This window comes from Sebastes umbrosus, chromosome 20, assembly GCF_015220745.1.
Source record: "Sebastes umbrosus isolate fSebUmb1 chromosome 20, fSebUmb1.pri, whole genome shotgun sequence".
Classification (NCBI taxonomy): Eukaryota; Metazoa; Chordata; class Actinopteri; order Perciformes; family Sebastidae; genus Sebastes; species Sebastes umbrosus.
The window spans coordinates 3843834-3859186 of NC_051288.1; the positions used below are offsets into that span (position 1 = coordinate 3843834).

Here is a 15353-nt window from a genome sequence, read left to right on the forward strand (position 1 = left end):
TTGACAAATAACCACTGGTAAACCCACTGCAGAACAGGCTGCGTATGACCAAACCTGTTGACAAATCAAGTAAGAATGAGTCAACATCACTGGTGTCCCACTGGGACCTTGCCACTGTCTCAGCCTCCCTCTGGTCCCTGAAGACGGCGGTAAGACTCTCAATCATCCAGTGCCAGGCAAGGGCCACAGCAAATCTATGGCATCAGCTCCTCAACACCTCCACAACCTATTAACCCAGTTAGTCTCAGCCCCTACCATTCCTCCTGGTAAAGTAGTCCACGGCCCACATGTGCCTGGCATGACAGAGTGGTTTACCAACGCGTGGAAAGCAAACCAGACAGAAAATGGCTTTGGTAAGCATTCTCGATCCTGACACCATCCTGAATTGGACAATTATGAATGAGACAGAAGCCGTGGAACAAGGCCAGAGTGTTTAGGCACAAGTGTGTACCTGTTCATGATGTGTGTTGGTTTAAAATTGTATGCATTTCATCATGCGTGTTGTGGGTCTCCTGGCATATTTTTTCTGCTGATTCGGTGGCATTTCACACTCACTCATTCACAGTAACTGGGGCACGGGGCTTGGTTAACAGAACTGGGACACCTGGAGCGGTGGTGTGCAATCAACAAGGCACTGTGTGTTTATGTCCCGATGCTTCGAGGACATTCTCAGTCTAATCCGCTGACTGAATGCTACAACTAGCTTATGTATTCAAATCCGAACATTCAAATTTTAGTCGAAGTATGCATGCTTGAGCGTCAAAATGCTATTTTACCAAGCCCTTCTAAAAACATTATCCCACCTGACCTAACATAGGTTTCTGCATGATGCGCTGCTACATATATAGTATATACATCCTTAAAGTCAGTGTATTACCTACAGTAACTTAGATGACGGTCAGCATGCTCCCAGTTTGGAAAAGCAGACAGGAGTACAGGCATGGAAGCAAAGCAATGTATTGCTGTGGACGCCATGAATACAAAAGTCGCACAAGAACACAAACAAACTAACCAATCGATGCAGGGGTAGACCAGCAACTCCCATGTTCTGCGAGGTAAAATTACTGTTTTTGTGAATGGAGGCTGGTGGCTTTGAAGACAGCGATATAACGGCTCCAGTTCCCCATCTGAAAGGGCTGTTTGACAGTGAGGTAAAGCGGTTAAAATATTGTAATTATAGCGTACACTAAAGCTGGTATTGATATTTTTTTAGTCGGGTCATTTTTTTAGGTGGCTAAAATATGTTTTTCTGCTGCTCCAATCCACAGCCCACCAAACTACATTCACAAAAAACAGTAATTCTACCTCGCAGAACACGGGAGTATAGATATAACCCCTACTTCAAAACAAATCCTAACTAACCCTTTCAGTTATTTCCAAACTTAGCACAGGTAACTTTGACTCAGCTAGTGCTAGCGCTTGCATTATTCATGACCTTTTTGATTAGCTTACTTTGGTACGTCACTGCTTTTTGCTAACGGGTGAGTGGGTGTTTCCATTTGGAAAAAAACCCCAGAAAAAAATCGCAGTTGGACCCACCCTTTAAATGTCATGTAAATGAGAAATTCTGTTTCCTATTTGTCGGGTTTTGGGATTAAAAGTTATTTTGTTAATACAGCTAAATTTCTGCTGAAGAAATCTGATTTCTTGGCCATGTTTAGTTCAACCAAAACTAAAATCAGTCAAAATAATTCTTCATAGTTGATTAGTACGCTTATTGTCCTCGGCTAAAAGTCAAACTTAAAATCAAGCATGAAGCTGCATATTCTCCCACTACAGAGCCTCTACTCTCACTGTGCTGTCAGTCCAAAAAAAAAAATCACATGTCATTCAACAGGCATCTATAATCCATTTAAAATATGGCCAATCTTGTTTCAAATATACTGTATGATTAAGGCTAGAGGAGAAATCTAATTACTGACTTGTGCAGATAAATGCAGTTTTACGGTAACCAGGTTACTGCAGTGCAGGTGAACATGTTCTCTGATTTCCTGCCATAACCTGATATAAACCAAAAGCCTTGTTTCCTGTTTGCATATAAACAGTCATCCCAGCACAGTACAACGGCTTGCTGCTCCTGTACTAAAAGTTAAACTCTCCCTTACAGAATTTGCCACATTATTTGGCAGTCATGTGTATATTAAGGCATTACTGTCTCACTGCTGGGAAAGGACATAACTTTTGTGTTTGAGCTTGAGTTTAAGAGTACTTATTACACTTATTACAACGTTTTTGCACTTCAGAGAGTCTTATAGACAGCTCCTCATACTGATGACGACCAGGGCCCCGTTGAAGAGAACAGGTTTAACAAACTCTGAGCCTAAGCCTGAACTCTGAGTTGACTAATCCTGAGGTGGGAAACTCAGAGCTTTGGGTTCCGGAACAGCTGATCAGAGTCAGATCAATCAACTCTGAGTAGGTTGAACCTGAGCATAAAAAGCCATCATCAATGGAGCTCTGATACTAGGATTCACCATGGCAACAGATAAATAAATGGCAGGGCCTCCATTTTCATCCAGTGGACATAGAGATATTAATGCATGTATATGCAGACTGTGCACATTTTTCTTATTCTTATTCTTCAAAAAAATAACCTGAGTCAGAGCAGGGAAAAGTGTCAACAAAGCCTCTTTTGGACCGCAGTAACTTTCCCCTGGAACTAGGAAACTTTTGAGGAACTCGTTGCGTTTCAACCGCAGGGACCAGGGTCTAAATTAAATTCCAGGGAAATTTTACACCCCAAAAAAGGCCCTGGTCGGGGGTAGTGCTTTCTGAAAGTACAGGAACTTTCAGGGTGGGATGATTTACTGTAGAGACAGACGCTCTTAGTTTGATTTTCTTCCTCTGCTTTCATTCATTAAATCCTGCAGCAGTAAATGTCATCGCAGTCAGACAAAACGTAAAGTTATTTTTTTAGATGAAACAGGCGGACACACTGAACTGCAGGCAGCAGAGTGTTTACTGCTGCGACCACCAACAGCCCTCGTCATGTTGATTTTTCATACGTCAGCAAACTAATTTGCCTAACCTTTGCAGGTCTTTAGACCGCGGTGGAAATGTAGACAACAGTGGGCTGAAAGAACCTTATAGTTCCTTGAAAAGTAGTCCCGGGACTAAAATAACCAGGAACTTCTTGGGGGAAACCTGGCTTATCACAATAAAGTTAAGAGTGTTGTCCCAGTAATTCATTGTAATATATAAATAAATGCATTAGTTCAGCATAATCTCACAGGGACAAAACACAGGGCCCGGGAACTGAAAATTAAAATATATAGGAGAAGATTTCAAAAATATATTGATCACAGGCATAGAGACATGATTGTAAGTTCACAATCTGATCCAGTAATAATGTGTTTAGCGATTTAAAGGTTAAAATACAGTACATTTTAGACATCTATTTGGATTTGGTGATGGGTTATTTTGGAACAAACTAATATCCAACCATGACTTTGATTCTGACATAAAGTAAACCTTCGATACACGCTTTGATACGGACTGAATGAATGGGGAAATAAAAAAGCGTGTCTGGCTCTGTAAGAGAGAGGATACAGAGAGAAAGTCGGGGTTTGTTAAAGAGAACCTGCCAGCGAGCAGGTTTTGTTGACAGAGTATTAAGATTTGAGGACCAAAACATCGTAAACAAAGTGAGTACATGTGGTCCTTTCCCTGTGATAGATGTCAAAGCACTTGTTCCAAATCTGTTGATAAGGAACCTCAAGGGTCTGTGACTGAACTATTCAACTACAGTTCACTGCTAGATTACTAGATAATGTATACAGGTGACAATTCTAATCACAAGTTTCAATCTCACTGTCTTTATCTTCTCTATATGCGGTGCAAGCACACTGTAGTCATGCGAGAACAAATCAATCTCTTACATCTGTTGCACCTCCATGTCGTCTCCACGGTAACAGGATCGGAGGATGGTCTGTCGTTCAGCATCCCACAGGTGCTCCTTGAGGAAGTTGGCAGCCTGCACCGCCCTCTCCAGCAAGGCCTTGTCCCCCAGCACAGCTCCGACGCTGGCGTAAGCCGACAGCATCAGACCTGAAGAGGGAGAAGTAGTAGTGATGATGATGGTGGGATAATTAGTTATAAAATGACTTTTACTCAGCTTAAAACATCATGTCCTCTATCCGCTGAGGTACCACCACAGTCCCAGCTTAGTTACTTTCCCCACTCTTTGAACTTTCCTTGTTCTGTCTCATTCCTTCGCTCTTCTCTATATCCATTCCTCCCTCTTTCCCTCCACTCCTCTTTCATGTAGCGTATCAAAGCCTGGCGAGTGCACAGCCCGGTCTTCAAAGTGTTGCAGCGGAGGACAGGTGATTAATGGAGGGGTTTCTTCATTAGAGAGGAGAAGGAGAGCCTCGCGTCTAATTGGAAAGTTCTCGGGATCGCAGAGCCTCATTACCTCACTAACACACTCTGTCTTGAGACGTCAGCCCTGGGAGAAGAAATTTGTGGGTGCATGTGTGCGTTTGTGTGTGTGGTGTGCTTTGTGTTCTTGTAATTAATCACAACTGAGACAATGGGGCTGGACAAACAACGGTGAGGAGTGTCCAAATTGGCATCACACTAATAGAAAGTGACAACTAGTGCCTCTATAATAATCTACACACATCTTCATACTGCTGAAAAACATAAATGTGTGTATAAATCACAAGTGTGTATAAATCTGTCAACTGTCAAAGGACAAAATGTCTTGTTTTGACTACTCTGTGGAAAAAAAGCACAAGGTACGAGCACCTGAACTGGACCACTATCAATGAACCGATGTGTTGTGGTCTGGTTGTGTGGGATAAAAAAAAAAAGTCTAACAATTATCTGTCATCTAAAAAGATAAGCAACATTAGCAGGCTATTAATATTGAGGCGGGTTAACCGAGGCTTTCACACTGACATCTGAGGCTCATACGATACGTGAATATTCACTGTCAGTGTGGTAAATGGCTAAATGATGCTTGTGACAGTGACTAGCATGGCTAGCTAACGTTAGCTTTAGTGGGAGGCTGCTGCCGTAATACAGTCATACATTAACATTATAGCAGCATCAGACTCCAACTAAATCTCAGCCTATAGGTCAAACTGTTGGCTGTTAACACATTGGTTATTTACAGACAACACTCAGCCTAACGGGATTCAATCAGATATGTAGAGATGTCTGGATAAGTAGTATCCGGCCACTGTCTTGGACGGGGGAAGACTGAAGGGACATGGAAGAGATCAAACTTCATTTATTAAAGTATCGCGACCGCTCGGGTTCAGGCAAGGTCGCAAAATAATTATTAAACATGTGTATAAAACAAACGCTTGTTTACATTTATGATGACACTGACTGGCACGCTCCATATTGTGCTGTGCAGTTACTGTTGCTTGGATTAGATAAGGGCACACGTGAGGTGGGGATTGCAACCACCAGGCTGCTTGTAATACTGTATAGCCATCCTCACCTTAGTATAAAACATCAAAGTACAAGAGACGCAACCGTAAAACAAAGGCGACTCTTATCTGACCTCATTTAAAAAACTACAGACCTGATTAGGCCGCAGGTATTGTATATATTTGACCTATTTATCCTACTAAATATGTAGATTACCATGCCCATGCACAATCTAAGTTAAGTAACGTTGTTTGGTTGGTTAGTCTGTTAATTGTATAGCATTACACCGACGCTGACCTTTTCTATATGTGTCAAATGTAAAATGTATTTTAACAATTCTTCACATCAGTCTTTCGTTGTTTACATATGCAGAATAATTACACACAAATAGCATTAACTCTCTGAATATAAACTATTAAAAAGTGGAAACAACTGGATCAATTTTAACAACCACAAGTGGAACCACAAGCAACTACTTTTGAATATTACCGTCAGGCCCTGTTTATCCCCATGGCTAAGTAGCCAGAGTGCCTGTAAAACTTCATCAACAATCAACTGTACTGACCAGTAAAGCCAACCCTGAAGTTATCAAAATAGCCGTGTTATTGTAGTATGAATGGATTACTGAACGGGCCTACCAGGCAAAGGCCCAGGGGCCCAAGTGTCAGGGCCCCCCCAGCCTTCATCTACCATAGGTCTCTCATGTAGGACTTTTTTACATTGGCGCTTTTGGCTGCGCCGAGTCAAACCATGCCATGCTGATTTGCTTTTCTATTACCAGTTCTAGCGCATCGAGTTGGGCCGAGTTGTGCCCGAGATTGACCATCCATGAGGTCGGGCCAAAGGGCACTTGACCCGCCGCCAAGCGGGTTGCAGTGTCTCGCCGACCACGACCAACCAACGACGACCTCCCTTCTCCCCCTCAAACACACGTGTTGCGAGCGAGACTCAACTCTGCAGGAGACCAGAGATGTTTTTAAAAGTCTCTGTGCGTCTAACTGAATCTCTGTGGTTTGAAGATTAGTTTCTCTCCTGATTCCCTGCTTGTACGACTAAAAAGAGATACAAAACTACTTCAAAAATGGGCAAAACTATTAAACAAACAAACACAGTGACACGAAGCAACTACAAAGAGACACAAAATGACCTCAAAGACACATAAAACAACAGAGGGATGTGTATCGACTACAAAGAGACACAAAACAACTACAAAAGGAGGCTAAACAAGTCTGGGTGTAAACTATATATATATACACACACATGTGTAACTTCATCTGGACTTTACCATTCCAGGAGGCCAACATCTTGGTGTCCAGATGTGGGCGTGGCCGACTCTCCCTCACTTTGGCCATTTTGGCCCTGGCGGAGGCCAGGAGCTCGTTTACTTTCTCGACACTGATGCCAAAGCGAGCAGCCGTTAGCTCCACTGAATAACGCACGATCAGCACATTCTGGCCCTGCAGCTCCCCGTGGGGGTCCTGGCAGCAAACAGCACAGGGGGATAAGAGGGTGTACGCAGAAATGAACTCGTATTGACTGCAACAGCTGTCATGTTAATGCCTTAATGGACCAGCTTAACATGCTGTCTGAATAAAAGATAGTAAGTGATTAAGCATTGTGCTTTACTTATTATATTTAATTGAGTTTTTTTCCATGTAGACATCATATAAACGCTATATCAGAGTCTAGTTTCAATGAATTTTCTGAATGTAATCCATACTGTAATCCAAGCAAGGGTTGCTTTGGCTACATGTGACATAATAGAAATAAAACTGACCTGTTCTAGATCAACATTGCCTTGCTCCTTGACCCCGTAGTGGTGCTTGAAGACGTCTGCCTGTGTGGCGGCTCCGGTGGCTCCCTCAACCACATCTGGCAACAGCTCCCGAACCTCTGAGGCCGTCCAGACGCAGAAAGCCCCCTCGCGCTTTTCTGGTCCCCCTGATGCCGGGACGGAGTCTGCATCCTCGGCACTGTAGAAGCCTCCGGACTGTTTCCGAGAGAGCAGACAGGGATGGAGGAGGTGCAAGGAGAGGGGAAGGCTGCAGTTTAATGGCAAGGTTGACTTGAGAGAAATATAGGACTCGTGAGTTATGTAAGGTATATACAGTAGATTTCACAGCAGACATTCTGTGCAGTCACATGGTTCATATAAGATGAAGGCTAATTATCTGAGAACATGGCTGTGAAACTGCAAAGAGTGAATTACCACCAGTGTGAAAAGCAGAGTTTTACTGCCCTCTTTGGTAGAAAGTTTCAAGTCTGTTTCACCACACCCAGCGTTACTGTTGGTGTTGTTAGTGTACATCTAATCACACCCCCAACGGTGATGCCGCGGTGTACGGACACACCGGAGTACACTTCTACATCACAGCAGGAAGGTGAAAAATAAGATTGAGCCACTGGAGGTCAGCGAAAACAAGATTTTCAGGGGTGATAAGTTAAAATGAAACACATGAACCCTTTCACAACTGAAAAAAAGAAAACAACCACAGGTCAATTAGACTAAGTCTTCAAATCACTACTGGATTGAACAGCTCACAAGAAATTATCAAAATCTTAAATTAAGAAATCTGACACTACTTAATAAATCAATTAACACCTTTGAAAGGTCTGAGAACTACACACAGCATTACTCATTGAAGCCCATACATGATCGTCACAGGTATCAATTAATCAATAAATCAATACCTTTAAAGAACCGGATTGTACAATGTGTCATATTAGCCTTCTCTTAGGGTCTGCTGTCCTGTGAGCACTATTTTTTACAATCATGATGAGAACTGGACGAGAAAATCCCAGCCACTGTAGCACGAAAAGAAACATACAGTCTAGAGTAAATTACCTTTGCGACATTAATTCATTAGCGTATAATTACATAATAAATCTTGGGGAGTATAATGATTACAACGAGTGTGGTTTTAATTGTGTGCCCCGTTCGCTGGTGTCGACTCATTAATCAAAAGGAAATAAAGGTTTTGACCCTCAGAGGAGAGCAAGGGGTTTAAAAGGCTATTTGTCAGCGGGGGTACCACCCCTTGCCCCTCGAGGGTGTACGAACACACACACATGTGCGCACACACAGACACACACACACTATCTCCTGGTAGATTTTACAGTTAATGTTCATGCTTCGTCAGCAGCAGATACAGATGCAAGCCACAGTTTCTATTGCTCTAGTTTTAATGATTTGCCTTTGCCAACATGCAAAACACTACATTAACACTAACTTTAACTTGTATCCTAAGTTAGGATTCCTAACCTTATCCTAACTTCCATTTTATATGTTTTTGATGCTAAAAAAACAGGACATCTGATCTCCATAAAACCAATAACACAAAAACCAGGGTTGCTTTTTTACAATCGCTAACATCCCTTTGTCCAATCTGTAGTCCCTAGGGCTGTCAAAGTTAAAAACGCGTCAGCACTAATTCGTTTAAACGCCACTAATTTCTTTAACCCAGTTTTAAAGCTAGAGTGAAGATACTATCATATGCAACGAGAAAAACCTGAGGAATCTATGTCATACTAGCTTGTCGCAAAGGAGGCTAAATAACGCTCCAAACTTACGCTAAATTTTGGCGAGGAAAAACTGGCATGGCCATTTCCAAAGGGGTCCCTTGACCTCTGACCTCAAGATATGTAAATGTAAATGGGTTCTATGGGTACCCACGAGTCTCCCCTTTACAGACATGCCCACTTTATGATAATCACATGCAGTTTGGGGGCAAGTCATAGTCAAGTCAGTACACTGACACCCTGACAGCTGTTGTTGCCTGTTGGGCTGCAGTTTGCCATGTTATGATTTGAGCATATATTTTTTATGCTAAATGCAGTACCTGTGAGGGTTTCTGGACAATATTTGTCATTGTTTTGTGTTGTTAATTAATTTCCAACAATAAATATATACATACATTTGTATCCACCTTATTCCTAGCCCCCATGATGCCTTGCGTGAATTATGTCCGTAACTTCCGGCGCATCGCGTCACTGAATCGTTTTCCATGGTAACGCTACGCTAGTAGTCTCTCCTAGAGCGATTGTATTAAAAAATCTAGTAAAACATGTGTGAACACCACCTATTACAGCTCAAACGGGATAATGTGATCATAGCTCTGCCTTCTACTACGGAGGGATGGAGGACGACCTGAAGAAGTGGCCTCAGATAACCTACACTAGCATATTTAGCTACCTTATTGACTCCGTTGACGGTGAAGCGATGAACAATCTGAAAAGCTCTGAGGTATATCAGTACTTCCACTGTCACAAGATTTGTTTTGTTCTACTCAGATAACCGTACTTAAACTATTTGTAGTCTAATGCTGCTCTGCACTCCGTGCCATGAACTGCCTTACATTTTAAACTGTACAGAAAATAGTAAAAGTAACTGGCTGTCATTAAACCAACGCTACAATGCTGTGACCTCCCTACACATGAAATTATAGCTGATGTTCTCCTGGCACTGCTGTCAGTCCTTTTAAGGACCCGACGTCTCTTCTCCGCTGCTCTTTATAGCCCAACTAAGGTACACTATATATTCTGTACACTAACGATGTTCCGTCCAGATGACATTTTTCCACCGATCACTGAATAAATACTTCCGGATCGTGCATAACATTTATATGCGTGTCATCCTCAGTTCCCCCTCTTTCATTCCCCAACAAGCCAGAAACCTCCACCATTTGTTCCTGTCAGATTTTAGTGAGTTTGTGAGGTGCGCACCGTACGCCCGGAGGGGAAGCTCCAGACCCGAATGCAGCTTGAGAGGGGAGATGACTAGAGCAGCGAAAATGTAAATTTCAGCTTAATTTATGCTTCTCACAGTACTGTAGTCTGTATGAAATGATTATTATGCTATCACGCGTTGTTCAATATATTACCCTTTGTTGAATAAATGCATTAAAATGGGCATTTTTAACATCAATGGTGCGCACTCACTACTTGGCACTGCAGCACCAACTCTGTCACGTAATCCTGCGCCCCCTAGATCTGCGTGACGTTAATGCAAGAGGTGTTCGGTAAAATATTTTATAAAATAGATGTTGCCAATTACTTTGAGATTTCAAATCGCCAATGTCAGAAATGTCTTAGCATGGTTAGGACTTTTGAATGATTGATTTAAGACATTTTAATACCAATTAAGACCTTATTTTAGATTCAATGCCTTTTTAAAGGTGCAGTGTATAGGAGTTGGCGGTATTTGGTGGTGAGGTTGCAGATTGCAACCAACTGAAACCTCTCCTATGTGCCAAGCATGTAGGGGAACTGCGGTGGCTGAAAATTTGAATGCCCCTATGCAGAGCCAGTGTTTGGTTTGTCTTTCCTGGTGCTCAATTTTTGAAATTTTGGGCACCCTGGACTTCTAACCCCCAAAAGGCACAACTAGACCACACTGTCAACCATTATACCAAATTTGAAGTTAATTATTAATATTATATTCCATCTCTGCCAATAGATCCCCCTAAATGCTATACACTATTCGTTTAAAACCTTTTAAGGATCCGTGGGAAGCCTAAAAAACATGCACACATATACACTAACAGAGGGCTGTAGCCCGCTCACCTTGTCACTCAGGTCTCTGGAGACATACAGCAGTATGTCCTTCGCCACATTTGCAAAGAGCTTCTCCCCTGATACCTAGAAAAGCAAAAAATACATAGCACACACCTGCTTAGAGTCATGAAAAGATAACTTCAAGTAATTTCTATGTGTATTAACTGCAGAATCCAATGCAAATGAGGTAGCCTCATTAAACAAAAGCACGTATGTGTGCACAGTATGTGTGTCTGTATTTGAGTTTGTCTGCATGTTTGTGTCCCAATTAATGTTTTGTTTCTGTCTCTGTCCACTCTGAAAAAGAGGCCAGGCCAGCATGCACTCATGAGAAAACTTAAAAACTATGGCATTCAGATCTCAGCTCTTATTCCTGCATCTTAATTCAAAACTGTCCAGTGCAGTGGAAGTGTGTTTGAATTAGGGCTGTCGATCGATTCAAATTTTTAAACACGATTAAGCGCATGATTGTCCATAGTTAATCACGAATAATCACACATTTTGTATCTGTTGAAAATGTACCTCAAAATGAGATTTGTAAGTATTTAATACTCTTATCAACATGGGAGTGGACAAATATGCTTGCTTCATCCAAATGTATGTATATACTTATTAATGGAAATGAATTAACAACACAAAACAATGACAAATATTGTCCAGAAACCCTCACAGGTACTGCATTTAGCATAAAAAATATGCTCAAATCATAACATGGCAAACTGCAGCCCAACAGGCAACAACAGCTGTCAGTGTGTCAGTGTGCTGACTTGACTATGACATGACCCAAACTGCATGTGATTATCATAAAGTGGGCATGTAAAGGGGAGACTCGTGGGTACCCATAGAACCCATTTACATTCACATATCTTGAGGTCAGAGGTCAAGGGACCCCTTTGAAAATGGCTATGACAGTTTTTCCTCGACAAAATTTAGTGCGAGTTTGGAGCGTTATTTAGCCTCCTTCGCAACAAGCTAGTATGACATGGTTGGTACCAATGGATTCCTTAGGTTTTTTTAATTTCATATGATGCCAGTATCTTCACTCTAGCTTTAAAACTGAGCGTTAATAAAGTTAATATGTTGCGTTAATATGTTAAAGAAATGAGTGGCGTTAAAACATTGACAGCCTTGATTTGTAAATGAAAATTGGTATAAACTGACAACAATAAGCCTTACAAATGAGTGTATTAGCACCTTCACTGTTATTATTTACTCTGAAGCAAAATAAATGTTTGCCAAGTCTCACAATGATGATTTTCGTTACATGGTAATAAATGACTTGGATAAGAGAGAGACAGAATTATGGAGGGATATTTACCCTGTCATGTACACAAGGAAGGACACACACAGAGACACAGATACAGAGACACTCACACACACTCACACACCTGAGAGGCAGTTATGTAGGCTACTGCCAGCTGAGCCTGGTCATACAACATCTTTTCAAAGTGGGGAACATGCCAGGAGGAATCTGTAGAGTAGCGATGAAAACCCTGCGGGAAAAAACATAAAGAGAGATACAATATAGACTTTCTGACACTAATATTCAGTTTAAAATAACTATATCTCTGGCAACATGCAACTTGCAAAGCATATCTGACCTGAGCTGAAAAAATAGAACACAAAACATGTTTACATTCATAGAAAGAGACATATTGCAAATAACCAGGGCTGCAAATAACAATTATTTTCATTATAGCTTAATATGATGACAATTGACCGATCGTAAGTCCCCTCCCCCTTAGTTACTGTTGCTTGGTTGGACAAGTTTGACAAAAAGAAACATGGAGACGCTGGTTAGCCGAGTGCCACAGTGTGTCCTATTATTAGATAGTTCATGGGCATCAGGCAATATGGCTTCAAGAGGCCGACAGCAAGGACTACAGTATGCGATGAAAGGATATATTCATGATGATGAACTTTACTCAGGTAACTTCTCCCATTGGGATGCTAAACTTCATGTACGTCAAAATAAATAACATCAAAAGTTACTTTGGGGCGGCATGAATACGATAATTAAACGAAGGAATGAAATCAGGCAAAAGCCAGGAGCAGGGCTTCGCCTCGCTGCTCCGCCGGTCTCCGCTGGGAGCCAACACAGACACCACGCTGCTGGAGGCCCAGGCCGTATTGCTGGGCCTGCTGGAGGGAAGAGAGGCACGGGAGAACCAGAACCAGGACAGTGTGGGGCGGACTGTCAGACCCTGCTGCTGTAATAAAATGAGAGGTTTTCTAAAGGGAGTCTGGTGCCTGGAAACACTCCTGCATTTGACCACAAGGACCACCAAAATTGACACAAAATTAAAGTTCCTCGTAGTAACTGTGACTACACAATGTGATATGTCCGTGAAGAGTGTGACACCAATGTAATGTGACTTACATAGATAGTAATGTTACCTTTGAACAGACGTAGCATATCTAAGTATAACCCAACAGGAAAGGGGAAAGTTGACCGAGCTTCTACTGGGTTCCAAGCTTGCTCAACTCTAATTGGAGCACAGATTGAAGGGGCGGGACATAGGAAGGGTCAATTGTCTTTATTACGTGATTAATAAAACTGTGGAATATGCCCATTGTAACTTCCAAGAGCCCAAAATTACGTCTTCAGATTGCTTTTCAATTCAAAGATGTACCTGAGCCACGTGGTCGTGGATGCCTCCCTGCGCCATCATGCGGAGTGTGTGCAAGGCCATCTGAAGAGCCTCGACTCCTTCTGAGGTGGAGCGGTTCACAGACCAGTAAGACATGAGGAACATCAGATTCACTATGGAGGGAAGGAGAGAAAGATATAGAAAGATATAGATATAGATATATATATAGAGAAAGCGAGAGAGAGAGAGAGAGAGAGAGAGAGAGAGAGAGAGAGAGAGAGAGAGAGAGAGAGAGAGAGAGAGAGAGAGAGAGAGATGAAGAGTATTCAACAGGCCTAGGAGCCTGAAACATGTCGACTGTGGTTCATGTCCGCTGAGTCTACCTGGTGTGGGGAACTTTGGAGAGTCTCTAAAGCCGCCATACTCCTCCTCGTAGGAATGCGCCAACTGCTGGAAGCAGCGTTTAGCGACATCTGGGGCCAGTGGAGGACTCGCTCCTGGGTTCGCAGTGACGGCCGTGCCTTTCTTTAGCGCTTCTAGGATCCTCTCTCCGCTGGACTCCAAAGCAGGACGGTTATTCTTCCACTAAGAGGATCATAAGTCATACTTAGGTCATATGTAGGGAGTTGTGAAGCCCCATCTTGTCAAATTTAAGAGGACCTATTATGTTTTTGTGCTTTTTCGCTTTCCTTTAGTGTTATATAGTTTTTTGTGTATGTAAAAGGTCTGCAAAGTCCTCATCAAAGGGAGTTACTCTCCCCCACAGAAACACTGCTCCGGAACTTCCTGAAACGCCCCGCTTGAAGTCCCACCTTTTCTTCTGTAACCTAGTGATGTCACCAAGTAACACATTTGCATATTTGCATAACACCTCGCGGTTAATTTGGCACTCCCTCAAACAAAGTAAGTTAGAGCGGAGCTGGAACAGAGTCCGAAGAGTTTGGCTTGGTTGACCAATCACAACAGTGGGCCAGCTGACCAACCAGAGCAGACTTGGCTTTTTTTTCTGTCTGTGTGTGTGTTTGTGCGTGTGTGTGTGAAAAGAGGTGCTGCCAGTATGAGAAAAATAAAGCATTTTTTGAACATTAAAGCATGTAGACATGTTCTGTTCAAAACCCAAAATACAAGTATGCACCAGAAATAGAGCATAATAGGTCCTCTTTAATGATTAAATTGGCTTTTTTTTGTTCATTTTATGCCACCCAGCAAGGCTGTTGTGTTTCATTGAATTTATGCGATCATTGGCAAAGGAGTGTCTATTAATCTTCAAATAGATTGCTGAAACAATGTTTCACCTCTCTCCCTGCTGCACATCCTGGCCGGGAGGCACAGAGGAGACTTTGGTTCTTTTCCAGGGCTGAAGTTGACGCTCATTTTGTGTGGCTAACCCCCTTTCACTTTACCCAGTAGTTAAGTAGAAAGACACAGGAACTTTATTTGGCTCTTGAGGAGCTGCAGTGTTTATTTAGAGACAAACTGAAACTTCCGCTGTACATTTACTAGCACTTTGACAACTTCACTGCTAATTTTTTCTCTGCTCTGACTGCCAACACCTGTCTGCTCTGAGCGCATCCACCATCACTCTCTCTCTCGCTACGCACACACTAGCTACTCTCATACTGAGCTATTCCTAAAAGGACCCATGCTGCTTTTATAAACGCCACATTTCCATCCAAACATTTTTATGTGAATTATCTAAATAGAAAAGCTGGATAGAAGCGACAAGTCCAGCATAACTTTCCCCAGAGCTGTCAAACACACTGTTGCACCCGTAGAGGAGACTTAAATCAAAAGACTCTTCATCTGCACCTCTCTGTCATCATCTTT

General features: G+C 42.3%; 1 protein-coding gene across 1 annotated transcript in view; it reads right to left on the bottom strand.

Moving 5' to 3' along the window:
- Nucleotides 1-15353, bottom strand: part of spata20 (spermatogenesis associated 20) — a 65257-nt gene that overhangs the window by 46070 nt on the left and 3834 nt on the right. Inside the window, exons 6-12 of the mRNA XM_037754688.1 lie at nt 13910-14111; nt 13569-13699; nt 12324-12428; nt 10945-11019; nt 7160-7372; nt 6668-6860; nt 3879-4047 (exon numbers count right to left, since the gene is read on the bottom strand). Of these exons, the coding sequence (XP_037610616.1) occupies nt 3879-4047; nt 6668-6860; nt 7160-7372; nt 10945-11019; nt 12324-12428; nt 13569-13699; nt 13910-14111 (1088 nt within the window). The remainder of the gene's footprint in view (nt 1-3878; nt 4048-6667; nt 6861-7159; nt 7373-10944; nt 11020-12323; nt 12429-13568; nt 13700-13909; nt 14112-15353) is intronic.